Source organism: Cydia splendana, unplaced genomic scaffold, assembly GCF_910591565.1.
Source record: "Cydia splendana unplaced genomic scaffold, ilCydSple1.2 scaffold_71_ctg1, whole genome shotgun sequence".
Taxonomy (NCBI): Eukaryota; Metazoa; Arthropoda; class Insecta; order Lepidoptera; family Tortricidae; genus Cydia; species Cydia splendana.
In genome coordinates this window covers 197,246-215,608 of record NW_026946901.1, presented here as the reverse complement: position 1 = coordinate 215,608, position 18,363 = coordinate 197,246, and the positions used below count along the sequence as shown (strand labels likewise).

At 42.2% G+C, this 18,363-nt stretch overlaps 1 protein-coding gene across 1 annotated transcript; it reads left to right on the top strand.

The window, feature by feature from the left end:
* Positions 1–11,240: 11,240 nt before the first annotated feature.
* On the top strand, positions 11,241–14,900 carry LOC134805870 (uncharacterized). Its single transcript, XM_063779069.1, has one exon. It carries the CDS (start codon positions 11,448–11,450, stop codon positions 14,898–14,900), a length of 3,453 nt encoding a protein of 1,150 aa, XP_063635139.1. The 5' UTR covers positions 11,241–11,447.
* Positions 14,901–18,363: the final 3,463 nt, after the last annotated feature.

Here is an 18,363-nt window from a genome sequence, read left to right as displayed (position 1 = left end):
ACCATGCAGTTTCCCAAGAATGCTGCAGAATCTTGTGCTTGAATTAAAGAGTTGCGTATTGCGTAATCAAGAGTATGTCTTTTGCAATTACTTCACATTCTTTGATTCTTAAAAATCTCCTATAAATTGGCTGTACTAGCGATAAACTAAAAAAAAAGTAAAATTAGTACCTAAAATTGTGATTCCTTTTTTTTATGGACGAAGATGCCAGATTTTTTAATACTGAATATGCAGATAAACTAATAAAGAGGTTGCCCAAAAGTTAAAAATAACAGGATACCTGTAATTCCATGATATCATAGCGTTTCTAATTTCTTTTTGATTCCCCCTCGTAGTAACTAATAGTTGTTACTAGTTATGATACTTTTGTTTGTTTGGATTACTATTTCATATAAATACGTAATTAAGTAAATAAAACTTTTTTCAACCATTCATTCATGGTCATTCTGACGCATGGTCCTATATATTAAATTATTTAATGCAATATATAAATAACAGAATATTATAATATAAATTGAAAAGTTGGTAAACCAGAAAAACTTAGAAACAATATTTAAACTTCAAATTTCAACATTATTTTCTAGAGCCTTAGCGAGCTGCCTTGCGATCCCCTTGGTCACGTCACGCCAATTTATATACGGAACCCTAAAAAAGGTGTAATACCTAATTTAATAAAAAAGTCTATGAACCTATACATGTTGACGACCAGTGTGGCCTAGTGGGTAGTGACCCTGCCTGTGAAGCCGATGGTCCCGGGTTCAAATCCCAGTAAGGGCATTTATTTGTGTGATGACACAGATACTTGTTCCTGAGTCATGATTGTTTTCTATGTATTTAAGTACATATTTACATATTATATACAGTGAAACCTGGTTAAGTGGGACCTGGATAAGTGAGAAACCTCTATAGCTGGGACTCATGGTGCGGTCCCGACACTTTAGCACTGAATTACCTCTGTTAGTAAGATAAAACGAACCTCTATAACTGGGATTAGTTGTTGTGATTTTGTAGTCACATTTACCTCTATAATTGAGACAGAGTGTATTTTACCTCTTTTACTGAGACTATATTTATAAGATTACATTTTCCTAATTGTTGTTTTAGAATTTTATACGAATTACCTCTGTATCTGAGTAAACGTCAATCTATGACCTCTCTAACTTGGACTTTGATCTATTTCCGTATTCTTACTAACTCTTAGTCTATCCACAAATTCCGCATTTGCTTAATTGTGTCTAAACGACTTCAAGTTTCATCTAGTTTCTTTACGTAGTTAAAACTATCGAAACTGAAATCTTGATAAGTAACAAGAATAAACAAATTTTCATTTAATAAATTTCTAAGACGCAATGAAGTCCGTATCAAATTTAATTGAAAAAATCTATCCTTTGGAAAATCATTCAAAATAAATTCAAAGAAATATTTAAACAGACTTAAAAAATATTTAGGGACAAGGATTATTTTACCTAAACATTTAAAGATAATTACAAAATACCTTATTAACCACCTCTATAACTGAGATATATCCTCTATTCTCACCTCTATTAATGGGACCCTCTGTAAATGAGACAGAAATTTATTTGTACCTGGCTAACTGAGAGCCTGGGTAAGTGGAATACCTCTTTAAGTGAGACAAATCTGCTCGTCCCTTGAAGTCTCACTTATCCAGGTTTCATTGTATATCGTTGTCTGAGTACCCACAACACAAGCCTTCTTGAGCTTACTGTGGGACTTAGTCAATCAGTGTAAGAAAGAATGTCCTATCTATATTTATTTATTTATGTTATATAAATATAATTATCAAAGCTGCTCAAAAATTTCATGAGAATCGATAGAGCAATCCAACCGCCAAGCACCCGGACAAACGGCGTAGGTAGGTACCTACAAACGAGAGCCTATGTGGCTTTCCATTAGAGCAGGGTCCTCATTATGCTTCATGTGCAATAAGAACCTTTCTGTCAGAATTTCAGATAAATAAAATATCATAAAAAGGACATTAATGCACTTGAAGCATTAACCCTGCTGTATGGAAGGCCATATAATTTGCCTAAGCTGAAACGGAGACGCTTCGCTCGCTTTCGCTCGGTCAGTGAATAATTGAATACCTATGTGTCTGGGCTTGTAGTTGTAGCTTGTAATAGGGAAGTTTCCTCTACTCAAAACATTTTAAGTATTTCATACAGTGCACGAAATAAAACACCAGATATAATAATTAGAAAAACATAAATAGTAGTTATTTTTAAACACAATAACTATATAATAAATCATCTAGGTATACACACAAATATAAAAGTAGGTGAGTTGACTGCGACGGTGCGACGTCACTATACTCGTTTTCATACAAATTCCATATTAACAAATCGTTTTGACAGTTCTAAAAAAAAGCTGATTTGACTAGTAGAAAAGTAGTCTATAATAATTATAATTTTTTTGTGTTAACGGTAGATACCTACTTTCTAATCGTATTCTGATTGCAGTCGACTAATACCTACCTACTACGAGGTAGGGTGGTCTAATGATAACATTCCATTTCTGACCGCAGCTGCACTACCGGTACTGAACGCGTCGCTGTCATTGTCAATTTCCATAGTAAAATTGACAGTAGTGCAGCTGTCGTTGGAAATGGAATGTTACCCTAAGACTGCGCGGTCGATAAGAATGCGCATACGTCATAACTTAGATTCAAAGTGAAGTTCGTGGCTAACTTTAGTGTTGTTTTGAAGTGTAATGGCACCTGTTATTGCTCCAGGAATTAATTTAGTTTACTGTGAAAATACGACACTCTAGGTGAGTTTGAAGTTTTTATCACATGTTGATCTTATTTTTCTTCAATTTAAATGTATTGACACTAAATAGTCTTAAGTAAATTAAAAGATGAGATCTTGAATTTGAATCGCGTATGCGATTGCGCGTTTAGATGGGAGTCGCTAGTTCACGTCATTTTACATAGGTGGCGTTACCAGTATATGCTTTAGTGAAAATGAAGGAATGTGTAAGAATGCGCATGGTACAACCGTGTAAAAATGCGCGCGCAGTCTTGCACATCCATTTCCACATGAATGTGAAAAATGGCTCAGAAATAACCCAGGAAGAACTATAACTGTATTCCAAATGTGTAAAACCTTCTCACCAGCTTGTCTCAAAGCTGCAAACCCCGCAGGTGATGCTGAAAATTTAAAAACTACAGGAATATCACCTTATAATCCTAAGGTATTCACTGAAGCTGATTTATTGGCTAATTCTGTCACCGATATTATAGAACGATATAACGAGGCTAATTTTGCTGAAGGCAAAGAGACACATCAAGCGCAATCTACAAGCCATGATATGTTGTTGTAAATCATGTTGACCCTCTTGGACATGCCCGTGATGTGGCGAGATCTATAAAGATCCTATTACTGAAGACTGGATCGCTGCCACCTTTGTTTGTGACTTATGTAAATAGTTATAGCCTTTTTAGGTATTGCGCATTCTTACCCTACCCGCGCAGTCTTACACATCTTGAAGCGCATTCTTACAACACAGGTAGTGTAAGAATGCGCATTTCTCATTTTTCAATTATACTCTAATATATCTAGACTGGTTGATCTCATTTACAAATAGTGTTTAAAATTATGGTGTCTTGTTATTCGGGAAGAAAATAACTAAAGTTGATTTCATTTATACTATTTGTTTTTATTTTATCACGTCTCAAACCTTAAGTGCGCAGTCTTAGACCACCCTACCCTACGCCGTCGTATCGTTTAGGTAAGTAATTGTGTTTCCGCCCGGAAACTCACGAAAGGAAGCTCGCTCAATTGGCGCTCCTCTGAAGACTTACGGCGCGATTCGGGAAATGAATTAGAGATTCACTAGATATGAAATAGTAAAGATATGTGACGTTCCATGGCATAAGCGCTGGTGGCCTAGCGGTAAGAGCGTGCGACTTTCAATCCGGAGGTTGCGGGTTCGAACTAGAGCTCCCGATACACGTGTTACACGCTGACACGGGTACCCGTGTTCTTAAGCCCGCCGGGCTTAAGAACCCGAACTACACGAACCCGCCCGGATTCGGAAACGTTTACACGGGTACCCGTGTACACGGGTACACGGATACACGAAATAACGGATCTATTTACCCGCCGGTTCGACCCTTCACTCTCGTGTAGCGGAGATTCGTGCTATGAAGACATACGATTGAACATGTGGAAGGTTAGGAAGATTCGATTACCTACTTTGCAGTTTTACTGGATTGATTTGTAATGTCAATAATAGGTAGGTAAGTACAATTTGTTTCAATAATCAAGATTAAAATTAACAATATCTCAGTAACCGTTGACTTCATTGTTGGTATTTCAGTTTCTTCATTGATGTAGTTTTTTGATAATTAAAGTAAACCTAAATACCACCACCACCATGTTACCATTTGTTGGGACGTCAGTCTTTCCGTGACCACAGCTGGTGCAACTCAGCTGAAACGTCGGAATTAAATGTAAAAACAATGAAATTATATCGCGGTAGACCCGTTTGTGTAATTATGTGTACAAAACGCGAGAGTTTAAAGTGTTATATAAACCTAAATGATTATTTAATACAAAAGTAGATAGTTATGCTTACTGAAACCAGAGTTGGGCATTATTCGAATAATTTTTAATCTAAATAATTATGGTGAGATTAATATTCGCGAATAAATTATTCGCGAATAAACCATTCGTTTAGAATTTCGAATAAGAAATGAATTATTCGAATAAATTACACGAAGGATTTTTGTAATACACACTCAGATGGCAAATCTGAATAGGTATGCAACTGCAGCGTATTTTACAGCCAAGCAAAATTTTGGGAAAGGCCCCAACTGACCGTCGCCATCCATGGTGGGGACAAATGGGAATTGTTTATATGCAGCGCCTATTCCCATTTGTTCCCGGCCGGGACAAGTGAGAATACATCCGATATTTGTGTAAAATATTATTATGTAGGGTCTACCCATATGTTCCCCGCGGAGATAAATGGGAATTCACCCATTATTGGTAATTATTAGTAATATGGGAATACACCAATAATGGGTGCATTATTGGTGTATTCCCATTTGTCTCCAATTCACGTGACCTACGTCTGCACGAGGCGGGGACAAATGGGAATGTTTATATGAATTTTGGTGTTCCCATTTGTCCCCGATATTGGCGTTGCTATTTGTCCCCACCTCAAAAGATTTCTATGCAGCGTCTTTCCCCATAAGTTTCTCTCGGGAACAAATGGGAATACACTCTTTATTGGTGTATTCCTATTTGTTCCTGCCCTACGTGACCGCCGCCATACGTGAGGCGGAGACAAATGGGTACGATTTATATGCAGCACCTATTCCATCAGTTCCCGACGTAGACAAATGGGAATACATCCGAAAATTGTGTTCCCAATTATCCCCACCCCAATAAGGTGGGGAAAAATGGAAAATATTTTTATGCAGGGTCTTCACATATGTTCCCCGCGGAGACAAATGGGAATTCGACCATTATTGGTAATGATGGGTGCATTATTTGTGTATTCCCATTTGTCCCCGATTCACGTGACCTACACCATACATGAGGCGGGGACAAATGGGCATGTTGTATATGAGTTTTGGTGTTCCCATTTGTCCCCGATATTGGTGTTCCCATTTGTCCCCGAGGCGGAGACAAATGGGTACGATTTATATGCAGCACCTATTCCATCAGTTCCCGACGTAGACAAATGGGAATACATCCGAAAATTGTGTTCCCAATTATCCCCACCCCAATAAAATGGGGAAAAATGGAAAATATTTTTATGCAGGGTCTTTACATATATTCCCCGCGGAGACAAATGGGAATTCACCCATTATTGGTAATGATGGGTGCATTATTAGTGTATTCCCATTTGTCCCCGATTCACGTGACCTACGCCATACATGAGGCGGGGACAAATGGGAATGTTTTATATGAGTTTTGGTGTTCCCATTTGTCCCCGATATTGGTGTTCCCATTTGGTGCCGATACAAAAGATTTCTATGCAGCGTCTTTTCCCAAATGTCACTCGTGGCGTGGACAAATAGGAATTCTTCCGAAAATGGTGTGTTCCCATTTGTCCCCACACCAATAAGGGGGGACAGATGGGAAATATTTATATGCAAATCCTATCACTTCTGTACCCGGCGGGGACAAATGGGAACACATCCGAAAATGGTGTGTTCCCTTTTGTCCTTACAAAAATAAGGTGGGAACAAATGGGAAATATTTATATGCGGCTTCTTTTCCTATATGTTCCCCGCGGGGACAAATGGGCATACACCCATTATTGGTTATAATGGGTGCATTATTGATGTAATCCCATTTGTCCCCTATCCACGTGACCTACGCCATACATGAGGGACAAATGGAAATGTTTTATATGCAGCGCCTATTCCCATCTGTTCCCGGCGGGGAACAATAAGAATACACCCGTTAATGGTGTGTTCCTATTTGTCCCTGCTTTAATGAAGTGGGGACAAATGGGAAAGATTGTTTGTCTTTTCCCACATATTCCCGAAGGGGACAAACGGGAATACCCCATTATTGGTGTATTTTCAGTTGTTCTCGCCCCACGTGACCGCCAATACATGAGGCGTATTCCCAGTTTCCACACCTCAAATCAACCAACCAGATAAACCGATAGAAAACATTTTCTTTTTACTATTGGGATATAAAACAGCTAAATAGTTATTTTGTAAGCTAACTATTCGACAATATTATTCGCAAATAATTTATTCGTGGGCTATTTTATTCGCCGAATAAATTATTCGCGAATGAATTGAACACGAATCATTCGAAAAATTTATTCGTCATTCGCGAATGATTTGGTAATTCTCATTCGTAATTCGTCATTCAAATGAATTTTGCCCATCTCTGACTGAAACTACCACGAACGGAATATGTTATATTTTCCTTTAACAAAATCGCATTTTGCTCACTGTTAGCAAAGTACCCTTGTTCGAGCTGCTGAGGTGAAAAATAAATTAAATTGGTACAACACATATCAATCACATTGAACATCCATATATACATTACTACAATCTCCGCTACACGCCAAGGACGGGTTAGGCCCGCGTGTATTTAAGGTCCGTTTCGCCGTGTACACGGGTACACGGGTACCCGGATACACGGATCTTAATTACACGTGTGCACGACTACACGTGTAGAACGGGTCAGAAAACCGTGTACGTGTAGTTCGGAAACGGGTACCGAACACGTGTACACGAAACCCGGACACGACCGCGAGCCCTAGTTCGAACCCCCGCTCGTACCAATGAGTTTTTCGGAACTTATGTACGAAATATCATTTGATATTTACTAGTCGCTTTTCGGTGAAGGAAAACATCGTGAGGAAACCGGACTATTCCCAATATGGCCTAGTTTACCCTCTGGGTTGAAAGGTCAGATGGCAGTCGCTTTCGTAAAAACTAGTGCCTACGCCAATCCTTGGGATTAGTTGCCAAGCGGACCCCAGGCTCCCAATGAGCCGTGGCAAAATGCCGGGATAACGCGAGGAAGATGATGATGTGACGTTCCATGGCAAAAGGCACGTTATGGCGGCTGGCGCTTACATCGCATAACAGCGCCGCAATAATATTATTGCGGCGCCATAAGGTACCTTTTATCGTGGAACGTCACATATCTTTACTATTTCATATCTAATGAATCTCTAATTCATTTCCCGAATCGCGCCGTTAACGTTGCCGGCCATATCAGCCTTTAATGAAAATTGATACGATTAAAATATTAATGGTGAGCGGCTCACAAATTTACTAACGTCGTAATAACATAGGTATAGTTGAATCATCGAGAGCGTGGAATTGCATACGTAGTAGTATTGTTTGTTTACAGGCATTCTATATTTGAATTTTCTATTTTCTTGTACTATCAGCATACAACCACTACAAATGCAATTCCATCTTCTCGATAATTCAACTATACATATAAGTAGCCAGGATGGACTGTTTGTGTAAATTTTGGACTTTTTTGTTTTTTTTTTTTTCATTCAGCGCAGTATTCTCGTTATTTTTGCCACGGTTCATTGGAGCCTGGAGTCTGCTTGGCAACTAATTCCGTGAGTGGGCATAGGCACTAGATTTGACGAAACCCAAATAAATATATTATAGTAAATAAACTCCTAAAATTTGACCCTATACCACTGTAAAAATGTTTACTAAGATCTGAGCTTTTTATGTCTTTAAATTAATTAACCCACTTTTTTGATAGCCGTTTGGTCCTATAAGGATGGAAGTTCTAATCAAACCTAGCCCACTTTTCTAGTAGTAGTTCGATTCTGTGAGGATAGCAGTTCTAACCCACTTTTCTAGTAACATTTCGTTTCTTTAAGGGTCACAGTTCTAATTGGCATCATTATACTTTATTTGGTAACATGAATACATTGTATAGTAGTAGAAATAGCTCATTAATTTGCTCGCCAAGATTTGTTTTCCGATAAGAGAACTTAGGGTACCAAAGTATTTTTAGGTGGTCATTATCCAGTGTGATGGAAAGATAAGTCGGGCCTTGGAGGGTGTTAGCGATGCGCCCACTATACAAGTACTTATACCTATGTTTACCTATGTAACTAGTTAAGTTTTATTTTAAGGAAACTTTGTCATATTAATTTAGATGCTAATGTCTAATACTTAAGGTACAAAATTGTATGACATAGTTTATGCAAGTAATGTGCACTATGTTGCCATGCGCCGGCGGCAGACCGCTGCTAGACGCGATCCATTTCACTCGACTCTGTATCTCAAAAATCTATTAAAGTTCATAGTTAAGTTTAACTTCGCATTTTCATTCCTCGTGCCAGTGCCTACCATCTACAAAGTGGTCTTCGAACCAGATATGATGGACCGAACGCCTATAAAAATGGAAACGCGCAGTGCAAAGGCACGCCGGGAGCACGAGGAACACATGGCGCGCGAGCGTGAACAAAGGAAAAGTGAGGTTATACCGCCGTGCAATGAATCTGCGCTCGATAAAGTCGAGAAACCTTTAGATCCGATGGTCAAGAAGTTTCTACAACACAAATTAAACGCGACAAGCAGCATAAAGTCGGAGCCCATGCTGCAATTAAAGCAAATTACCGACACGAAGCCTGCCGCGTCACATGTGGGTGCCGTCCCGAGTAGCAAGGGCTCACGAAGATCATTAGCCTCTAAAGAAGCCAGGCGAAAACAATTAATTTTGGACGCCGCGAAGGAAAAGGCTGCGATTCAAATGGACCTAACGGCCTGGCCACGACATTGGTCTAAGGCGACTGGCGGGGCGGCTGGCGGCGCGGCAAACGCGAGCGACCGCCAGGCATGCCACGTACTTTTAGTAGCGGCGGCAGCGACTAGGAGCGGCTGGGACGTAGACGTCTTTAAAAACATGTTTTTTTTTTCAAAAGTGGCACTTCAGTGCCTAGTATATATTTAATTGTTTGTCAATGGGTGCATGGGCTAAATACAGGACGACAAATTTATTTACATCTAGTTTAGTATTTTATATATTGTGTATAGAAAGCACCCAGAAAAAAACGAATACACAAGAATGAGTGTGGAGACGTTACAACATACTTAAATACGCGAAAGTACATTTAAAATTTCAATAATATACGCTTCCGTGTCCATGTCGCTCGAGAAAAAAACAAAATGTTTTGTTCCGCATCGCACCGCTCGATCCGTCTCACCGCCTAGGCCAGTCGCGCCGCTCTAAAGTCGTGGCATCGCCTGCGCTGCCCGATACAAATGTTCGAGTCGCGCCCCTCCCCGCTCGCCGCCGCCGCTGGTCGCCCGGTGCACGCCGCGCGCGTTGCCGCTCGGCGACAAGGCTCATGGCATGCATAATGCGTCGCCGGGTTATTGTTTTTGCGACTTACCGCCGGTCGCCGCCGCCGATCGCCTTAGACCAATGTCGTGGCCAGGCCGTAAAGGAGCCGCACGAGATGCTGTCGCTGCATTGTTTATAAGCGCCACGTCGCCCGACCGGGTAATGTTGACATTGGAGCTACGTTTTGGAAACCCTGACAGCATCATTTCTCGTATTCTACTAGACATTAAAAAGCTACAGCCTTTGCAACTAGAATATCATAAAGATATAGTTATGTTCGCAGTGAAGGTTCAAAATTTCGTAGAAGCTGTGCGAGCAGTAGGACGCGAGGAGTACCTACATGGCATGAATATTGTCTCCATCATCCTGTCCAAGCTGCCCACTGTGCTCATCTCCAAATGGTCAGACTACAGTTTTAAACTTCTCCAAGATGCGCAGAAATCGAGGTTAGTCATTCTATCGGATTTTCTTAATGACGAAGCATTGAAGATTTCTACAACTGCAAGTTTTTTATCAACTACGCGCAGCGATACCTTTAAAAACAAGTCAAGCGATCATTCATCTTCCCGTACACACACTGTTTTACTACAAACTGAAGAAGGCGATTTAAAATGTTTATTTTGCCGAACAGCTGTGCATAAGTTAACGGAATGCAAATCATTTAAGAAAGCGTTACGCAAAGTACGATGGCAACACGTGAAGAAAAACGGTTTATGCTATAAATGCATTATCTCCAAGCATGAACGCGATACCTGCAAGTCCCCCGCGTGCGACAAGGACGGCTGCGGAGCTCCACATCATCGCCTACTACATTATCCGGTAAACAACAGTGCGCGTGACGTCACGGCGGCGCCCGCGCCGCTGCCGAGTGCAAGTGTACCGAATAATAGTACCGCGACAAACGGACCCGAGCCGCGCGAACCCGCGTTCAAGCCAGTGACGGAAACATTAACTCATATAAATGCGACCGACACCAGAGTGTTGTTAAAAGTAGTACGAGTGCGTGTTCAGGGACCTAACGGTATGGTAAATAGCACCGCGCTATTGGACGATGGATCTACCGTCTCGTTAATAAGTGCCAATCTCGCACGACGCGTCGGTCTACGTGGTAACTCACAGACATTGCGCGTTCACGGTGCGTTTAAAGATGACGGGCTTGAGTACAAATCGACCAAAGTAAATGTCGACATTAAAGGTATGGACGATAAGGTTTATAATGTTAAATTGCGTTGTGTTGAAGAATTAAGTGTGCCAATACAAACATTGTCTGTTTTAAAATTAGTTAATTATTCTCACCTAGCAGATATAAGACACAAATTTTGTACCACTGATTCGGAACCTGAATTATTGATAGGTCAGGATAACTTACATGTTGTGATACCTATTCAAGTTAGGGAGGGCAAAGATAGTGAGCCATCAGCTACACTCACCCGCCTCGGCTGGAGCGTCCATGGGAAAGTGTGCGTGCCGCGGACTGTCCGTCCGTCCAGGGGCTCGCCATCTGTCGCTGTCCATACTAACCTTTTTATTGCAGATAGCGGAGCAGATCACGATACCACATCAGATGAGTGCCTCTTAAGGGAAATCCACGAAGATGTTAGGCGCTCGTTTCTGCTAGATTCCATGGGCGTGACGGCGCACGCGCGCCAAAAAACCGACGACGCCCGCGCCGTCGCGCAGCTGGAGCGCTCCGCCGAGCTCATCGATGGGCGCTGGTACGTCGGCCTTCCGTGGAAGGACGAAAACCGCCCCATGCCCGACTCCCGCCCAAACGCGCTTACCAGGATGAAGGGTATTGAGCGCAAAATGGGCAAGGATCCAGGATTCGCCGACAGGTACCGTGAAAGGGTCAGTCATTTGTTAGAAAATGATTACGCTAGGGAAATGACTAACACTGAGGTCACGCCGAAGACTTATTACTTACCTCATTTCGGCGTGGACAACCCCAATAAGAAAAAACTTCGTCTGGTCTTTGATGCTGCAAGTCAGGTAAGTGGTAGCTCACTGAACGATTATTTGCTCACAGGACCTGACCTATTGTCATCACTTTTAGGTATAATGCTGCGCTTTCGGGAACATCCAATTGCAGTAACAGGTGACATTAGGGACATGTTCTTGAGGGTCAAGATCCAGCAAGACGACCAGGACGCACTGAGGTTTCTGTGGAGAAACAACCCCACAGAAAACATAAGGACGTACGCGATGACGTCACTCATTTTTGGCGCAAATTGTGCTCCATTCGTCGCGCAATTTGTTAAAAATAAAAACGCCCAGCGATTTGAATCGTCGTTTCCCGCCGCCGTCGATGCCATCGTCAACTCGCACTACATGGACGACTACATCGACAGCCTGCCCGACGAGGCGATAGCGATCGAAATGGTAAGGAATGTCAGTGATATCCACAGGGCGGGCGGCTTTGAAATAAGAAACTGGACAAGCAACAGCGTCGCAGTTTTAAACAGCGTGCCAAAGGAGACCTTAGGTACTGCTGCTGTAAGGTTCAAAGTCGGCCAGCAACATGAAAGCGAGCGTACCTTGGGTCTCATTTGGTACCCGGCTGACGACATATTGGGCTTCGATTTGTCATTAAAACGTATACCGAGCGACGTACTTGAAGGTGAGAATAGGCCTACAAAGCGTGTAATGCTAAGAGTAATTATGTCTATATTTGATGTACTAGGTTTCTTAGCACCCTTCACGATTCAAGGCCGAATCATGCTTCAAGAGGCTTGGCGCTTACAGGTGGATTGGGAGGATTACATTCCAGACCAGATTTATCAAAAGTGGCGAAAGTGGGTTGACCTTCTAAAGGTAATTAAAGATATCCGTATACCTAGGTGGTACTGCACAGCCGCGCGCAATGCGGTAAGGGACAGCCAATCGGCGACAGCGTGTGCGAGCGAAATGCAAGATTGTGTGGATATCGACGCAGAGGTACCTACCTCGCCCCCCGCGACCCACGCGCCTACGCACGGTGCTACGAAAGGCTACGACGGCGTAGCGGCATCTACATATGCTACGACCGCACCGAGTAGTAAGTACTCATATTATAATAATTTACAAATGCATTTTTTTAGCGATGCATCTACTCAGGCGATGTCAGCTGTGGGCTATTGGCGCTGGGAGGATAACGGTACTATTTATGTTGCATTTATTGCAAGCAAAAGCAGAGTTATGCCGGTAAAACAGCTGACTATACCGAAGGCTGAGCTGCAAGCTGCATTGTTGTCGGCAAGACTAGCCAATGCAATTGGAAAGGAGCACAAACTGACGCCTATAAGGCGTTACTTCTGGTGTGACTCCTCAACTGTGATACATTGGATCCGCAACAAAAATCGTACGTATAAGGCCTTTGAAGCAAATCGTTTGGGGGAGATTGACGACCTTACCCGCGTTGACGAGTGGCGGTACATTTCTACGAAACTAAATGTTGCCGATTTAGCCACGCGGGACTCGTTTGATCTAGCCCTACAAAATGAGTGGTTCAAAGGTCCTTCTTTTTTATACGCTGACGAAAGTCAATGGCCTAAAAATATTATACCTACCGGTAACGAGGAGACAAGGGAATGCGTAGCAGTCGTCCAGGTGCGCGAGGAACCTGCATGCATTCCAGTGCCAGACCCACAGCGCTTCTCTTCGTGGCTTCGTCTCACCCGCGCCACGGCCACAGTGCTAAAGTTCATCTCCAGGTGCAAAGGTCAAGCGGCCGAGATCGACTGTGCTATGATGGAGCGTGCCGAGATAATTTTATTAAAACACGCGCAAAACGAGTCTTTCGGGGAAGACTTAGCCAGAATTAAGGCGCACGGGGCTTTACATCGCGCAAGTAAGCTATTAAAATTATCACCCATTTTAGATGAACATAACCTACTTCGCGTGGGCGGGCGCATTGACGCCGCATCAGATGTGCCTCTGGACGTCAAGAGACCCGTAATCCTGGACGGCCGTCATCAGGTAGCACGATTAATCGTCCGACATTACCATGTGAAAGCGGCCCATGGAAGTCAGGAGATGGTGGTTAACGAAATAAAGCAAAGGTATTGGGTAATTAAACTTAGACCTACTGTTAAACTCGTGACGTCAAGGTGCATGTTGTGCAGGATAATGAAGAGCAGACCTCAGGTACCTCGCATGGGAGATCTGCCGGGGGCCAGAATAGAACACCATCAGCGACCCTTTTTTCACTGTGGCTTGGACCTTTTTGGGCCAATGGAGGTCGCGGTGGGTCGCCGCAGAGAGAAAAGGTATGGTGTTCTATTCACATGCCTCACAGTGCGGGCAATTCATATCGAGTTGGTTGCCTCCCTTACAACTGACTCGCTCATCATGGCGTTGCGACGAATGGCGGCGCGGCGCGGCTGGCCGCGCCATCTGTACTCGGACAATGGAACTAATCTGAGGGGCGCCGACACAGAGCTGCGCCGGTCGATGGAGGCGCTAGATATGGACGTGCTAAAAGCTGAGGGGGTTAATAACAATATGGACTGGACTTTTATCCCCCCCGCCAGCCCCCATTGGGGTGGGGCGTGGGAACGTTTAATACGTTCAGTAAAGACGGCTCTAAAAGTCGTTTTGAAAGAACGGGCACCAAGGGACGAAGTTTTGACTACATTTATGGCAGAAGTTGAGAACATGGTCAACGGTCGTCCATTGGAGCACGTGTCTGTCGATCCTGCTGACGGTGAGTCTCTTACGCCTAATCATTTCCTTTTAGGATCATCATCGCGACTCCCTCTAGTAGGAGAGTTCGATGATTCTGATCTCAACCTGAGGAAACTATGGCGGAAGGCGCAGAGGCTCGCTGACATGTTCTGGCAGAGGTGGCTAAGAGAAATCTTACCCACTCTCGTGCCTAGAACAAAATGGCTGGAGGAGCGGAAGCCGTTAAAGGTAGGAGATCTCGTTCTGGTCGTGGATCCCAACTCTCCCCGTAATATGTGGCCGAAGGGGTTGATCACCCAGGTAATTCCTGGCGGAGACGGCCGCATCCGTGTAGTGGAGGTAAGGACGGCTACCGGGACTTACCGGCGATCCGCGGCTCGCATAGCTCCTATTCCCGTAAGTTTAGAGTGCTGAGTCAGCACTGGGGTGGGGAGTGTTAGCGATGCGCCCACTATACAAGTACTTATACCTATGTTTACCTATGTAACTAGTTAAGTTTTATTTTAAGGAAACTTTGTCATATTAATTTAGATGCTAATGTCTAATACTTAAGGTACAAAATTGTATGACATAGTTTATGCAAGTAATGTGCACTATGTTGCCATGCGCCGGCGGCAGTCCGCTGCTAGACGCGATCCATTTCACTCGACTCTGTATCTCAAAAATCTATTAAAGTTCATAGTTAAGTTTAACTTCGCATTTTCATTCCTCGTGCCAGTGCCTACCATCTACAGAGGGAAACTACCTTAAATCCTTAAGCTGGCTCAATTTACTTAAAGGAAACTTTCCTTTATTTAAAAAAAACCGGCCAAGTGCGAGTCAGACTCGCGTTCCAAGGGTTCCGTATATTACACAATTGTTAACAATCAGTGCCGGATTAAGATATTTTGATGCCCTAAGCATTTCTAGGTGCCCCCTTCATCAAGATTACATTGATTTTTTGGTAAATTGAGAGAAGTTCATTGCCGCATTACAGCTGAGAATGGAAATCAGTCACATCATTTTATCACGAAAATTGACAGTGCCGCAGCAGTAATGTTGCAACAGAGTACCAAATGCTGTTGCAGTCGCCACCCGAATGTCACCTTTATCATAGCTTAGAAAGTAATAGAAACGCGAGCGAAGCGAGCGCGGAAATTTTTCGATATAAAAACGCAATATGATAGACAGTTGTACATTTTTACTTTTAGTACTTATGGAAATCAGTCACATCATTTTATCACGGCAGTTGACAGTACTGCAGCAGTAACGTTGCAACAGAGTACCTAATGCTGTTGCAGTCGCCACCCGAATGTCACCTTTATCATAGCTTAGAAAGTAATAGAAACGCGAGCGAAGCGAGCGCGGAAATTTTTCGATATAAAAACGCAATATGATAGACAGTTGTACATTTTTACTTTTAGTACTTATGGAAATCAGTCACATCATTTTATCACGGCAGTTGACAGTACTGCAGCAGTAACGTTGCAACAGAGTAATGTTGCTGCAGTCGCCACCCGAATGTCACCTTTATCATACCTTATAAAGTTATTGAAAACGCGAGCGAAGCGAGCGCGAAAATTTTTCGATATAAAAACGCAATTTTAGTTATAGTCCCAACCAGGCGCGAATCCAGGATTTCATACAGAGAAGGGATGCGACAGTTTTCTATCGGCCTAGCTTCGCATAGGGCTCGATATTTAAGGGTCTCAGCGAGGTTGTTTTCATGCATAAAATATGCAAGAAAGCAGAGAGCTTGGAATTGAATTGGCGAAGTGTGAGAAAGGCAGTAGGCCCAGGTGCGAAAGAGGAAAGCTTGGATTTGGATCCACGCCCAAGTGTAATTAAGGCAGAAGATCAACTTTGCCGTAAGGCAGAAGGCCTCGCATAAGACCTAACGCCGAACCGCAAAAGAGTGGGTTGAAATCGAATCTATGCATGTAACGACTCTTCTACTGCTACCGATTGTTTCCCAAAGAATTACGCGCCATTATTTTTGCAAATTAGCTTTTGGACAGCTAAAAAAATCGTGTGGTAAAAACGATGTGTCTGTCCCTAATTTTAAAATTTCTTCACCTTTTTCAACCTGGCATTTTGGTGCCCCCCCATGAACGTGGTGCCGTAAGCACGTGCTTGTTTTGCTTATTGGTTACAAAGTCTTTATTAATTCAACCATTAAAGTCGACGAGTACAAAAAACTTTGAGCTAGCTCTCAATTTAACATATTTTTTTAAACATTATTTTTAATTTGACCTTACAATTACTCGTAAGTAGGTAAGACCGTTAAATATTTAAAATGATTATCTTATCAGAAAATTATCACCAATTACTCTAGGAAAACTACTACTCTAAGTAATCCGGCACTGTTAACAATGTATTTTTTATGTGAAACGTGAGTGAAATCTCTTTAAAAAATCCGTAGGGGTCGGATCAAAAACTGTAATTAAGTCCGACTCACGCTTGACTGTACATTTCTAATAGGTTTTCCTGTCATCTATAGGTATAGACCTATTTTATGTATTTTTTTTTTATTTAACCCTTTATAGGGCAAGATTTTTTTTTGGGCAATCTTCTTTATTTTTAGTTATATTGTAGTTTAGGGTTATACCGAAAATCTAATTTCTTAAAATTTTTGGAAATTTTCGGAAAAGCGAGATAATTGGCGGTCAACCATATGACCGTTGACCATTTGATGTTACTTCTAGGGTGGTCATCCATTTGACCAGTGATCATGCAGCGTTATACAATGCGGTCTATATATTGACCACTGCTCATTCACCTACATTATTTAAACCACACAATTAAACAACTTTTAAGAAAATAATATCGTTTTTATTAAATAATCAACTTTTAAAGTTTACAACTAACGAAAAGATTCTAAGGCACAAATGAGATCAATCATTGTTATAATATTATACTATTCTATAGGTTACACCTGAAGGAACTTTAGTTATATTGGACAAATTTTTACCTTTTATAAGTTATTTCTTATTTGTTATATTGTTATAGCTTGAAACAAATTCAATGAAGTGCCCATTTGACTTGCATACCGGTTGCTCTCAACAATTATATTGGTCATAACATCATAGGTAAAAAATAAAGTGAATATTTTTAACGGATTGAGCAAATCAACTTCAACATTAATACCTGCATATGAACTGAATTTAAAACCTTTGTACTCTTGGGGGGTCCTGTAGATTCGTTTAAAATCAAACTGTTCCTGAGATGGCTGGCTTGCAGTTGCTTGAGTTTCTCCACATACTGCAGACACCCTACCACGGCTACCTATGCCACCACGGCTACCTCTGCCGCTATGGCTTCCTCTGCCACCATGGCTTCCTCTGCCACCAAGGCTACCTTGGCTACAGTGTTGCACTGATGACCCTGTTGCACTTGTGGATGGAGAGTTTATGTCATTCACAGTTTGTCGTTTAGATGCAGCGTTAGTGCCTCCTCTGGTTCTAGCTCCTCGTCTACGTTTTTCAGATGTTTGTACCTCTGGTGGTGGTGGTGATGGTGAAATAGTGCTGCCTGTCTCTTGGGTTATGTCTCCATTAGGGACTTTTCTTTTGCGAGAAAGAGGCTGAGGTTGTATTTCTTCCTGAATATCACAAGGTGGAGAAGATGTAGCTATATGGGTTGAAGCTCTAGTTGGTATGTTTCTTGTTCTGGCTGGTACATCTAAGATATCTTCCGCATCATCATCTCCTCCAATATCTGAATCCAGAGCCTGTTCATCAGTCAGTGAAAATAACTGTTCTATCTGATCATCTGATAGATCTTCCAGTTCCGCAGCGGTGAAGTATCGTTTCCTGTACATCTAAAACATAAGACCACGTTAATGTTTCTCATGGTAGAAGCTGGAGGAGTGAAAAGTGGACCTGAATTTAGAAATGAT

Excerpts from the sequence above, each read along its gene's own strand:
- LOC134805870 (XM_063779069.1), top strand. The coding sequence starts at position 11,448 with ATGGGCGTGACGGCGCACGCGCGCCAAAAAACCGACGACGCCCGCGCC.